The 13,642-nt window shown below is 41.6% G+C and overlaps 1 protein-coding gene across 2 annotated transcripts in view; it reads right to left on the bottom strand.

Moving 5' to 3' along the window:
• Positions 1-13,005, bottom strand: part of GCLC (glutamate-cysteine ligase catalytic subunit) — a 47,335-nt gene extending 34,330 nt beyond the window's left edge. Inside the window, exons 1-2 of one of the 2 annotated variants that reach the window (XM_032409645.1) lie at positions 12,373-12,426; positions 292-355 (exon numbers count right to left, since the gene is read on the bottom strand). Coding sequence is in view for 1 of the 2 variants with exons in the window: in XM_032409644.1 (XP_032265535.1) it covers positions 12,373-12,522 (150 nt within the window). In the remaining variant the exon portion in view is untranslated. Of the gene's footprint in view, positions 1-291; positions 356-12,372 lie in introns of both variants that reach the window. The other variant, XM_032409644.1, reaches the window with a different exon arrangement.
• Between the last annotated feature and the right edge of the window lie 637 nt (positions 13,006-13,642).

Raw genomic sequence — 13,642 nt, 5'->3', positions numbered from 1 at the left:
AAATCCTCTTTGGATTTCTTTCATTAGTGAAAAACATACTAATGTAGGTCTTTCATAAAAGCAAACTGCCATAATGCAAAATTTTCAGAAAGTGGGGGATAACTGTACCTGTTTTTGCTAAATGAAAGAAATCTGAAGGGTTTTTTTGCCTTTACAGAAAAAGGCGAAAATAACGTCCTCCCAGCAAGCCCCTTTAGACACAATGGGCACCCCAAACATCGAGAATGTAGTCAAGTCCCTTCCTTGGGAACCACACCAAGCATGTCAGCCTAAAGTAGACATAGTTCTGACCTGTGTCAGTGAGCATCTCGGCTTTATCTTGGTTTATTTTGTGCATCCATGAGCAAGATATGTCCTAAAGTATCAAAAAAAAAAAAAAAATCTAAGGTTATTTTTGGGGTCTGGGAACACTCAAAATTTTTTCCATATATATTAACGGTAATTGCTTCTTCTCTTTACACCATTTTGGGTTACAAAATGTTTCATAGGGATGCTCTACTTTTGGTTGGTGGGGGAAATCTGTATTTCTGTATTTCTATTAAGCTCTTCTAGAAATTCTTATATGATCATCGATTTTTCTTTCACTCTCAAATATGTTACTCAGTATGCACTGCCAGGAAGGTAATTTTATTCAAATGCATTGTCTTATTACCCAAAGCTTACCCCTTTTAAGCATCTCTCTCTTAAAAATGTTTATGTATATATCAGCGGAAGTCTTTCTAAAATTGATTACATCCTCTTCTGCTATCAATTGGAAGATCCTAAACACATTTTCATTTTTTATTAAGGCTTCAGACTTCATTAGCAATTTTAGTTAACTAGAATCACAGCAGAGCAAGGTTCTTTGAGGTACAATGGGCTGCCATGTCTAGATGTGCTTTTCACAGCTGCTCTCTGAATCGATTGATTTGTTTATAGTTCATCCTGGGCTGAGAAACCAGATGCCAAGCTTTCAGGAATTGTGTATTAAGTGAGTGCTCTCTGGGTGAGGGCTTGAGACACTTTTAGGAGTAAAGTGCATAAACTTTATACTTAGAAGCCTTTTGTTTACTTCCTAGTCCTCTGAGTACTAAAGCCCCCAGGATCAGGACCACTAGATATAATTTAATACAGCAGTGGCAGCCTTGGGGGGCCAAGAAGAGAGGACTACCATGCTTAAGCACAGGCAGGGCTGTCTGAAAGCACACTAGATAAAAAGGTAACTTCCAAGTACCCAACTTGTGTAAACATGTGAACATTTCCAGAAGGAAATGAAGGACACACTCCTAAATAACCTCTTCAGGTTTGTCTGAGGTTTAAAGTGCTCAGAGCATATCCTTTCAAACAAAAACTTTTCAAATGAAAAAAATGTTAACTTTCAGGGTTGCAGGTCACTGCTGCAACCCTGAACTCTTGAAAACACTTCAGACAAGTGCCAACCAGCTTTTAAAGGTACTTCCAGATCTTGACTCTCTCTCCAGAGCATTAAAATATGTGAAGCCCCGTGTACCCCAGCCCATGACCCCTGCAGGTAATCCACATGGGGCAGAGTCACAGCCTAGATTCTTACTAGCTTCCAGGAAAAGGGTCATGGAGTCTCTTGCCTAACAGTTTTGTTTTAACTCTGCTACATCAGCATCCAGGAGAAAAAAAAAAGAAAAAAAAAGCGTTAACCAAATCCAAAGGACTAAAAAAAGGACCTTGGGGGGAAGGGAGACAAGACCAGTGGATCTGTGTGAACATTTATGCAATGAGGAACATCTGGTTTGGGGTTCTTTTGTAATCCTGTTCTGGAAATAAGTTTAACTACCAAATCCCAAATGGTCTGTCTGACCATGACAGACACAGAAAACCCAAGCATACAGAAATCTCTCCAAAGAGTGTCCAACAGAATTGTAGCCATATCAACTCTCCAAGGATATACCAATCCAGATAACCAAGGTTTCTGAATACCTATCAAGATATATCCAAAATGGGGCGCCTGGGTGGCTCAGTCATTAAGTGTCTGCCTTCAGCTCAGGTCATGATCCCAGGGTCCTGAGATCGAGCCCCACATCGGGCTCCCTGCTCAGCAGGAAGCCTGCTTCTCCCTCTCCCACTCTCCCTGCTTGTGTTCCCTCTCTCACTGTGTCTTTCTCTGTCAAATAAAATCTTAAAAAAAAAAAAAAAGATATATCTGAAATGAGCTCTTTTGGCTAGAAGTCTGAGGTTTAATCATGTTTCCCTAATGTCTTAAATAATGTCTGAGAAACCCAATCTTTAAGTGGAGACTCAGGGACATCATTCTAATATACTCAATCCATTACAATCATTTTCAATATGTTACAGAGACAACTTAATAGCCATGGAGGTACTACTTAAGTGATACCCAAACCCACATGCTATCCAATTCAACAAAAATAGGTCATTTCTGTTTCTTTCTAAAATTATAATCAAGATTTCAAGGACCCTATGAGCTGTGAAAACATCTACGGGCTTTGTGCCATTTATTTTGGCCAGAAACCAACTTTTGCTTTTCTCCCAAATTCTTAATATGTTCCAGATAGGCTGTTGCCAAAGCCTCCAGTCCCTCCCCAACCAGCAAATCCAGTGGCTTCACTTCAGTTCCCATCCTTCCACAGCTCTTGAAAGCGTGCTCTTCTTCTTCCTGTACATGACAGGGCTACTACCCCTCACACGGTTTCCTCTCAGGATCCCACGTGTATTCATCAGGGTTCTGAGGCGCCGCCAAGGTTTCTTCTCCCTGGGCTAGCTCGCTCTCCACTTTGGTTTTAACCACCATCTTTAGGCCTGTGGCTGCCCCACCATACACACAGTCAGCTCAGATGTTGCTCCAGCTTTCTCCTGTCTACCTGGTATTTCTCCTAAAGGAGTACAGGGCTCCTTAAATTAAAGGGTTCCAGAACAGAATATCCAAACCAACAGTTCCCCGAGGAACCATCCTTGCAGGGAGTCTTACTCACTTGGTCATCTTTGCCAGGAACGCGTATGAGAGACATAACCTAACCCCTCATGTGCCAGGTCCTTTCACTCCTTCTCTTCTCTAAAGTATCTCTATTTTTTTTTCCCCTTAAGATTTTATTTGTCAGAGAGAGAGAGAGAGAGACAGAGAGAGCTCACAAGCAGGGGCAGAAGCAGGCAGAGGGAGAAGCAGGCTTCCTGTGGAGCAGGGAGCCCGATGCAGGGCTCGATCCCAGGACCCCGGGATCATGATCTGAGCCAAAGGTAGATGCTTAACTGACTGAGCCACCCAGGCGCCCTAAAGTATCTCTTTAATATACACAAATCTTTATCTCCAGAGTCCTAGGCTACACTCTCTTCTCTCTCCTAGCAATGACATGTCCTCTGTAGTGTGGGCTCCTTGTCTCTAGTTATTCCTCACAACCCATTCCATTTCACACTATGACCAAAGGGGCCTAGAAGAAACCCCCTTGTACCAGTCTTGGACTTACAATACTATGTCTCCTGACATGGCCTATTACAAAGGACCTTCAACAACCTGAACCCAACCCACCTTTCCAGCCACAACTTCTAGCCATTCCCTTTTCCCTGCTTTGGTCCTGTGTTACAGCAATACTCCCTCAACATCAGGCACCTCCATAATCTCACATTTGTGCATTCCCTTTCCTTGCTTCTCCATCTCCCTTTGAGACCTTCCATCCCCACCTTCCATCCATAAGACTCCCAGGATCTCTAGATATACAGCAAACTCCTCCTCTCCTCCCTCCCGCTCGTCCACCCACCTGCCTTCCACCAGAGTTCAAGGGTAGAGAGCTTCTCACTTGTCTTGATTTCTCTCTTCAACCCCATGACCTAACACAGGAAGTCCCTGATATATTAGGAAGTGCACAATAAATACTTAATTTAAAAATTATCCATCATGGAAATAAAGCTTTTAGTGTTTTGCCATATGTAAGTAAAACTGAAATATCAGTTTTCAAGAAAACATTTTTGCAATACCATCTTGCTTTTAATAGAAAGGTTGTGAGGCTCAAATAGGCTTAAGACATTAAAAAATTTCTAGAAACCTAGTATCCATGGCTTTATAATTAGGTTACTTTGTCAGTAGCCAGTGAAGTATATTATCTTAGACCAATGCTAAAACCCAAAAGGTGACAGGGTAAGGAAATAGATTCTACCATTTCTTGTATTCATTTCCTGATTTTTATAAGTTGAATGGAATTTAGAGTATTCTGAAAGTTAAATTGTTAAAAATACAATTAGAAACTATATATATGTAAACATGCAATTCAAAACTAAATGGTAGTTTTTTGTGATTAGTCTTACAGATAAGGAAATTGTGGTCTTAAGAATTTAAGTTCTATATCTAAGATCACACATTCAGGGGAAGACTCGGGGCTTAGACTTCCATCTTCAAATTAAAGTCTATTCATAAAATGTATGCAAACGTTTCAAATAATTGTGTTTTCACCAAATACCCAGTCACAGGATGAAAACAGGGATACTAAGTGATGAACATCATAGCATAAAGGCAAAGAAAATCCTGACTTTAAAAAAACTTGGCTAAGGGCACCTGGCTGGCTCAGTTGGAAGAGCATGCAACTCAGTCTTGGGGTTGTGAGTTCAAGGCCCACGATGGGTGTGGAGATTACTTAAAAATAAATATTTTATTAATAAAAAATAAAAACTTGGCTAAATGTTGGTTGCTGGAGGTATCTTATAACCATGAGGGCTGCCAGCCTTTGGACAAAGTTTACAGAGAAAGGAGAACAGAGCTGTAGAAAAAATGGGAAAGACTTCTACTTCTGCTCAAGATGGAGTAAAAGCAACCAGTTTTACCTTCCCACCTGAAATAGCCAAAATGAGAGAGAGTGTATGGAATAGCTTTTTCAAGACACTGGATAGCAGTAACACAAGGCAGAGATTCCTGAGATACAGGGGAGAAAAGCGAAGTGAGCTCTTTAATTGCCCCAACTTACTGCCTGGAAGAGAGGCTCTAGGATCATGGGCAGGAAGGTGAAGCAGAACTTGGAGTACTCCCTGAATTGAAGAGAGAGAGAGAGCTGAAGGCCTGAGGAAACCAAATCAATTAGAGTTCACAGGACCACGTGCCATAGAGAAGAGCTGCACAGAGAACCCTGGAGATCTGCAGAGGGCTCCCCCTTAAGGATTCAGTAGTAAAGCAACCCATACAGGAGGCAAGTACCCAAAGCTGGGGCCAAGTGTGTTCCCACAAGCCAGAATAGAATAAGTCCTAATTCAGGGGCAATGGGGAAAATATTCACAAAGGTCTTACCTCAGTAGAAGGATTTGCCCTAAACTAGAGACTTCTCCAGATCTGCTTAATTATAAAATCAAGACCTCAAAGGATTGAACTACCTCCAAATAACTGTATTGTAGAACAAGGCTTAAAGAATAGTTAGGAATATACAAATAAAAAGCACCCAACAAGGTAAAATTCATAATATCTGACATCCAATCAAAGATAACCAGGCATGCAAAGAAGGAAACTTATTCAGAAAAAAATAAAACTGAACTTAATCTTAAATAACAAAGACAAAAGAATTAGCTAAGACATTAAAACCATTGTTATAACTGTATCCCACATGTTCAAGTTTAGTAAGGTTGCAGAAGATATATATGTAAAAGTCAATTTTATTTCAATCTATTAGCAAGGAAGAATCAGAAATTGCAACATAATACCATTTACAATAGGAAAAAAAATGAAACCATGATAAATCTAACAAAAGATGTGAAAGACTTGTAAGTTAAAAACTAAAAAAACATGGATAAGAGAAATTAAAGATTTACTTGTTCATGGGTCAGAAGACTCATTAAGATGTCAATTCTTCCCAAATCGATCTACAGATTCAATGCAATTGCTGTCAAAATCCCAGGAGGGTTTGTTCTTGGTAGAAATTGCCAAGCTGGTTCTAAAAATCCTGTAGAAATTCAAAGGGCCTAGAAAAGTCAAAACAAGTTGAAAAAGAAGAAAGTTGGAGAGCTAACACTGCCTGATCTCACAACGTACTATAAAGCTACAGCTATAAAGAGAGTATAGTACTGGCAAAGATAGACAGATCAATGGAACAGTACAAAGAATCCAGAAATAAAGCCACACGCACAGACAGACTACTGGAATTAGACAAGCTACAAAGGCCATGTATCTCTGGCAGTGGAGAAAGGATGGTCTTTTCAACAAATGGTGCTGGGGCAACCCAAATCAAAAATCCATACCTTACACCATAGACAAAGCTAACTCAAAATGGATCACAGACCTCAATGTAAAGCCTAAGATTATAAAACTTCTAGAAGAAAATACAGGAGAAAACATTTGTGATCTTGGATTAAGGAAAGATTTCTTAGACACCACACCAAAAGTATGATCCATAAAAGAACAAGCAGACAAATTGGACTTCATTAAAATGAACTACTCTGTTCTTCAAAAGACACCCTTATTAAGAGAATGAAAATAGACTGGAAGAACATATGTGCAATGTAAATTATCTGGTAAGAACTATATCTAGAATATATAAAGAACTATCAAAACTCAACTAGGCAAATGGCTTTAAGCACACTTCACAAAAAAGACATACGGATGGCAAATAATCTCATGAAAAGATACTCATCACCACTGGTCAAGGGAAATACATATTAAAAATACAATGAAATACCATCACATACTTATTAGAATGGCTAAAATTAAAGAAACTGACTATACCAAGTGTAGACAAGGATGTGGACAAACTGGTATACATGGCTGCTAGGAATGTAAAATGGTTCAACCACTTTTAAAAAGTTTGTTAGTTTCCTTAAAAATTAAAACAAATCGGGGCACCTGGGTGGCTCAGTCATTAAGCGTCTGCCTTCAGCTCAGGTCATGATCCCAGGGTCCTGGGATCAAGCCCTGCATCAGGCTCCCTGCTCCGCATCTCCCTCTCCCACTCCCCCGCTTGTATTCCTTCTCTTGCTGTGTCTCTGTCAAATAAATAAATAAAATCTTAAAAAAAAAAAAAATTAAAACAAACCACTCCTAGGGAATAATCAAGATAGATAAAAGCATAAATCCATACAAAGGTATATACATTAAGGTTGATACAAGTTTTGTTTGTAATAGCTAAAAATTGGATACAATCCAAATGAATAAATTGTAGTATATCCATGCAATGGCATATTACTCAGTAATTCAAAAGAATGAACTACTGATACATGCAATAAAATGAATAAATCTCAAAATATACAAGCAGCTTAAAAAGCCAGACCAAAAAAGTACATGCTTTATGATTTCCTAGATATAAAACTCTAGGAAATGCAAAGTCTACTATGGCGCCAGAAAGCAGATCAGTGGTTGCCTGTGGAAGTGGGGAGGGAAGAGGGGAATTAGGAAGAGGCACAAGGACATTTTTAGAGATGATGTATATTATTTTGATTGTGGTGGTAGTTTCACAAGTATATACATATATCAAAACTTATCAAACTAGCAAACTGTATATTTTAAGTATGTGCCGTTTACTGTATGTCAATTATATCAAAATAAAGGTGGTAAAGAGTTTATAAAAATCCACCTAACTTGGTTAAAGTATGTATAAACAGAGAATATTAACTAGCAAGCTTATGAGAATATGGCCCATCCAATACCAGCAACGTCAGTAATGCCCCCAATATAGTTTTCTAAATTTAACAACACATTCAGATGCCTTGAGTATATAAAAAGTTCAGAAACACAAATTTATTTTTCCTTGATTTCACCACTGTGCTTTAGAGACAGGTGAATAATAAATACTGTTAAAACAATGTCCACAGTGATAGCAAAGTGAAAGATAAAACAACTTTGCTTTATAGGTCACAAAATACTCAATGACCTATGTAAGAAACCTGAACACTCCTAATGACTATCAAGAAATATTTGTACTCCATATCTAATTCTAGTCAGTGTCCAATAATGCATTTTTAAGACAAAATTTAGATTTTAAAATGCAATTTAGAAATACTATAGTTCTCAAATACAATCAATACCATCAAAAATAACTAAGCTAATGGAATATAATTCTATCTGAAAAAACAAATTTAACTGGTTAAAAAAATACCCACATACACGGAATGCCCCATTCCCCATAGCCATTTATTTTTTTAATTATTTATTTCTTCAAGTTTTCATTTAAATTCCAGTTAGTTAGTACTAATATTAGTTTCGGGTGTAGAATTTAGTGGTTCATCACCTACAAACACCTGGCGCTCAACATAAGTGCCCTCCTTAATCCCCATCACCTGTTTAACCCATGCCCCCACCTCCCTGCCAGCAACCCTCAGTTTATGCTCTATCATTAAGAGTCTGCTTGACCATGGCTATTTAAATGAGATAAACAGATACTGAAGAACTTCCAAGTGAATGTTTTAAGTTACCATTTATGAGTCTTCACTCAAAAGGCAAGGCACTTACTTGTAAACCATTTCATCAACATTATCTCATTTAATCTTCATAACCCTATAAGGCATTATCATCCCTATTTTATAAATAAAAAAACTGAGGTTGAGATAAAGCAATTTGTCCAAAGCTACACGTTAATTTACACTCAAATGAAAATGTGTTTGTCCATTCTAGATTTATAGCTCAGAGTTATGTTATTTTTTTATAGGATCATAAGCTTATTAATTAACAAGCTATGCATTTTCTAAATAGTCACTTAAGCATTCTTAATCTACACAGGCAAATTTGTCCTTCAAACCCAATGGATGACATATCAGCCCTTAACATATCCCATCCCAGTTTTGTTGGCTTTATGCATGGTAAGAACACACTCAAATATTAAGGACATATATTTTCCTAAGTTCACATGCACTTCTCTGCTAACTAGAGGACAATTCACCTTCTTAACTTTAAGAGCCACTACACTGGGTTAGAAAAGTTAGAAAAACTATACATTTGCTTTTAAATGTTGTTTTCTGACACCTCTATAACCTGTAGCGTGAACTCTGTAAAAGGAGATTTGATGAAATCTTATACACATTGTAAATAATCCAAAACCTGGTATTACGTGTTTAAGAAACGGACCTGAAGTCAGACAGATTTCAATTCTGATAATGTCTCTGTTGTTAAGTAGCCGAAAAGGCCTGGCAGGCAGCTAACACTAGAGTGAATTCAAAAGTTGTTCTTACTGCACACTCCAGTTAAAAACAAAATCTGCACCTGAAAAGTTTTTGTCAGCTGTGAAAAGGTAAGTGCTTTCTTTTCTGCATATGTAGAATGCTTAGCAGGCAAGAGAGCACCCAAGAAGAGCCATCTTACCTCTCCCCCACAGTCCCCATCCTGGGGCAAAATGAACTGTTCTCCCGGCAAGCCAGGACTTAGAACTATCTCCTAAAGAAACCATAAATGGTGGCTAGGGTTAGGACCTGTTCCACCAAAGGTGAAACGCATCTGTAAGCTGATCTGGGAATCTACATATTCATAAGGTTGTCACAGGAAAATACTTTTGATTTCCAATAAGCCAGCAGACATACACCTTCAGAATACAACCCGTTTTTACCACAGCGATTGGTGGTAGCCTTGGCTTTACTCAACAGTCTAAAGACTATCTGCAGGTGAATATCAAAAAGTAACATTCTGGTTTGAAATAATGTACATTTAAAGAAAAAATCTTATTGAAACTTTTCTTAAACTATAGAAGCTAGGAGAGTCCAACCCTGTCATTTTCCACAAGAGGAAACTGAGGCTCACAATCACACAGGCAGTTTGGCAGACCCTGGAATACAAATCCAGAGTTCTGATAAACACTACCAGATATAAATACTGTCCTAGTAACTAGGGCTGAGCATTTCCAAAAGTGGCAGGGTCTCCTAACCACAGTTTTAAGGGTTTTGTTTGTTTTTTTGCGGGGGGGCAAGGAGGAAGCTTCTAAGACCAAAACTTCCCACAAAAAGCAGTAATTTGGTATCACACCAAGCAGTCTAACATATCACATCTCAAACACCATTTTCGGTCTGGCGAGGCCATCCTCCATCTCCAGGGCCACACCACCCACCACACCCTTCTCCACTTTTATCTGCCCAGCCTGTTTCTCAGTTACTTCTCAAGGCTTCTGCATACGATACATGCATGCTTGCTGCCTGGCCTTGCCTGCAGACTTCTGCTTCAGCAGATGTGATCCGTGAGTTCCTATGTGTAAGCAATGGCGCCAACACTGGAGTAGTTCTCTCCTGCTCTTTTTCAAAGGCTCAGCTCATCAAGGAAGCCTCCCAAGATAAATGTGAGAGTTTGGCTCTCAAACTCCTTAAGTGGCAACCATACCAAGAATTTACATGCGACTCAATACAGACCTGCTCACAAGCACCCTCAAATAACTCAAAAGTTTGACATGCTATACTTCCTATTTATGACAAAGTGGTCCCTCTTCATCCAATTCCATTTCTTTTTCTTTCTTTTTTTTTTTTTTTAAAGTTCTGGAGAGAAAAAAAAGTCTAGGGAGAACCTAAACGTGTTTCTCAACCCGCTAATGGATCATGACCTGCAGTCTGAAAAATAATGTTCTGTAACATAAGAGTGATTACTTTGACATGATACTGGAGGCAACAGCAAATATTTCGGCATGAGACTCCCCACCCTCTTCCAAAACCTCACCTCCTCCCTACCCAGTCGTAGAGATACCACAATGAAGAATTCGTTCCTGCAATACCACAGGTCAGGGATGGGAGGGAGAACCAACTTCAGGGGACTAAGGTGAAGTGCCATTTGAGGAGTAGAAAGTAGAGCAAGGCTTTTTTTTTTTTTTTTTCTTCTTTTTTCTTTAACCATCTGAGCAGCCTTCACAATCTGAATTCTTCCCTATGTGTCAGGCTGCCTATTTCCGACTGGACTGTCAACACTTGTGGGCAGGAATTTTACTCTTCTTGAAAATCCTACACTCCACCCCTACACATAATTGAAGCAGAATTTAAAGTTATGAGAAGTGTGTTATTTTTAATTTCTAAGATAACTTTTCTACTTCATGGCTTCTATTAGACAGTAAATTTCCCACTCCAAAAGATGCTGCTTTATTGGGGGGGGGGGGAAGAAGCAAAGAGATGTGGGACAGGAAAAAAAAACAAACCGGGGGTCGGGGGATAGAAAACAGATCATTAAATGCACACAATACATAAATGAACATACACAACGGAAGATGCTATGACACAACAAGGAACTTTAGAATAAAACTGAAGAATTACCACCAAACACAATACTGTACCCCTTTTCTGTCCAAAGTATGGCAAACCCCTTCTAGTATAAATGTGAATTACTATTATACTTTTCTAACTTAAAACACCACAATTCCACTGTAAAAAGCAGAATTATCTCCCAACTTTAGAAACAGACGAACTAATTTTGTGAGGAAACAGACTCTGCGTTGGCGTAGCACCACCCTGACGCTTGGGTCAAGGGTAGTAACATCAACTAAAAGATAAATTTACACCTGAGCAAGCCACGGAACACAAATGGTGAAAACAAACAGATGCACTTTCCCAAAAAGCATTTAATTATTGAAATAGCATCTACGTGTGACTTTTAAAAACGGGGAGGGAGAGCACAAAAAGCTTTGGCAGAAGAAAACTAAATATAAAGGGGGCAATGCTTTCCAAATCATTCCAATAAACAATGGTTCAACAAACTGAAAAGGCAAAGACATTTCAGCTCTAGGCAGAACACATGTTGAAACACTGATTTGTAAAGTTTAGACACTGGATCCAGGCCACAGAAAGGCACCAACAAATCCCAATTGCGAAGCTTCAAGAGTTCCCATTCAGAATTAAACAGGAACAAGTAGTTTCCTCCCCTTTAGGAAAACCGAGCCATAATATCTGTTCTATGCCTATAAAGTGGTGGTGAAGCGGGGAGGGTGAGGAAGGGAGTGTGAAGAGAGTGCGAGAAAGCTGATGAGAAGCAGCTGGGGTTTTAAAAGTAACCTGCATGAGATGGGGCAGAAGCGAACATCCTCAAGACCTGATTGCTAGCAGCAAGGCCCTTCTAGGACAACTTGGTCCCTTTCTCACTGATCGCAAAAGCGCATTTTGACACCTGACGCTAGATCGCGATACGCGGCCGGCGGATATACCAGACTGAAAACTCCTGGAAGCACCAAATGTCACACTTGCTCACGCTCGCACCCTCCCAGAGCCTAACCCATTTGTTGAATGAAGGGAAAACCCTAAGAATGAATGAATGGGATAGAGAAGTCTAGTGAGAAGGCTCGGGCAGGGCCCCATGCTCGGGAAAGCCCCGGACGCCCGCCGGGTGAGGGCAGGGACAGCGTGCCGCAGCGGGGACGCGTCTGGGGACCCTCGGGGCGCACCGCAGGACGCGGACCGCCGTGGGGGCGCGGGGCGCGCCTCGCCGAACAAAGAAGAGGCGGAGTGGCCTGACAGGGGCGCCCGGCGGGGGCGGAGGCCGCGGGCGCTCACCTCGTCGCCCCACTTGAGCACGTCCTTGTGCCGGTCCTTGACGGCGTGGTAGATGTGCAGGAACTGGAGGATCCCGTGCCGCCGCACGTGGTCGGCGTGGCGCTTGGTCTCCTCCCAGCTCAGCGGCGAGCCCTGGGACAGCAGCCCCATGGCTGCCCCCTCCTCCTTCTCCTCGGGGCTGACGGCGGCCGCTCGCTCAGACGCGAGCCGGACACTCAGCTGCCCGCAGAAGGCGGCGGCGGCGGCAGCGGCAGCGGCTGCTCCGCCCCGCGGGGGCGCCCTTGGGCCGCAGCCGGCGGAGAGACGGTCCGCTCCGCTCCTCTGCGCGGGGTCCTTGCCGCCCAGGTGACCGACTCAGGGGTCCGGCGCGCCGCGCGGACACAGAGGCAGAGGACGGGAGGGCAGGCTGGGCGGCTCTCGGCCCGGCGGCCTCGCCCCTTGCCCGCTCCGGCTCCCGCCCCGCTCCTGCTCCGAGGCGGCGGCGACGGACCCCACAGGCACGGTGCGGCAGCGGCTCTCGCTTCTCTTTACCGGTGTCGTGCACTAGCTTCTTCCTACTTGTGACCAAGACCTGCGCCGCCACAGAGCATGCCCAGTCTTCCTATCGACTCACTCACGGCTCCAAGGCGCGATCCGTCGCTCCGGATTTTAAAGACTACGGGCGGGGGCGGGGAAAGAAGGCGGTGCAGGAGAGGAGGCGTGGCCGAGCGCCCAAAGAGGCTCAAAGGCGGCCTCGGAGGAGGCGTGCGCAGGCGTGGTTGGGGCGGAGTCAAAGGGGCGGCGGGGGGTGGAGTGAGGTCCCGCATGCTTTAGGCAAAGGAGATACGTAAAAACCTGTGTTCTCTAATCCAAAGAGATAAACTTTGTGTTGCGGAAAAAATTTGGTTATTGGAATTAATAACAACCCACTATATTCTTTTTGAGGTGAGAAAAGGCCTCACGCTTATAAAAAACAGATGAGAGGTGCAGGGTATGGTAATAACTCCATAGCTTGGGAGTCAGATGAAACACCTGTTAAATTCTAGTTTCCACTATTTACTGTGAGATCTTGGGCACGGTATTTCCGTACCGGTGTAAAATTATATTAATTCTATCTTTTATGGATGTTGTAAGAGTGTGCACGATGCAGACGTGCAGAGTCTATGGCCAATAAATTACCTGGTTATTAAGAGGAATCAATTTGTCTACAAGTTTTCTGTATATACAATGTGTAAATATTACAAGTATTTGTGTATTCTCTAAATTAATTATTTGATGAGATAAAGTCTTT

This window comes from Phoca vitulina, unplaced genomic scaffold (genome assembly GCF_004348235.1).
Source record: "Phoca vitulina isolate PV1807 unplaced genomic scaffold, GSC_HSeal_1.0 scaffold11, whole genome shotgun sequence".
Classification (NCBI taxonomy): Eukaryota; Metazoa; Chordata; class Mammalia; order Carnivora; family Phocidae; genus Phoca; species Phoca vitulina.
Note: the sequence above shows the minus strand (reverse complement) of the source record. Positions and strands in the feature narration are given on the sequence as shown.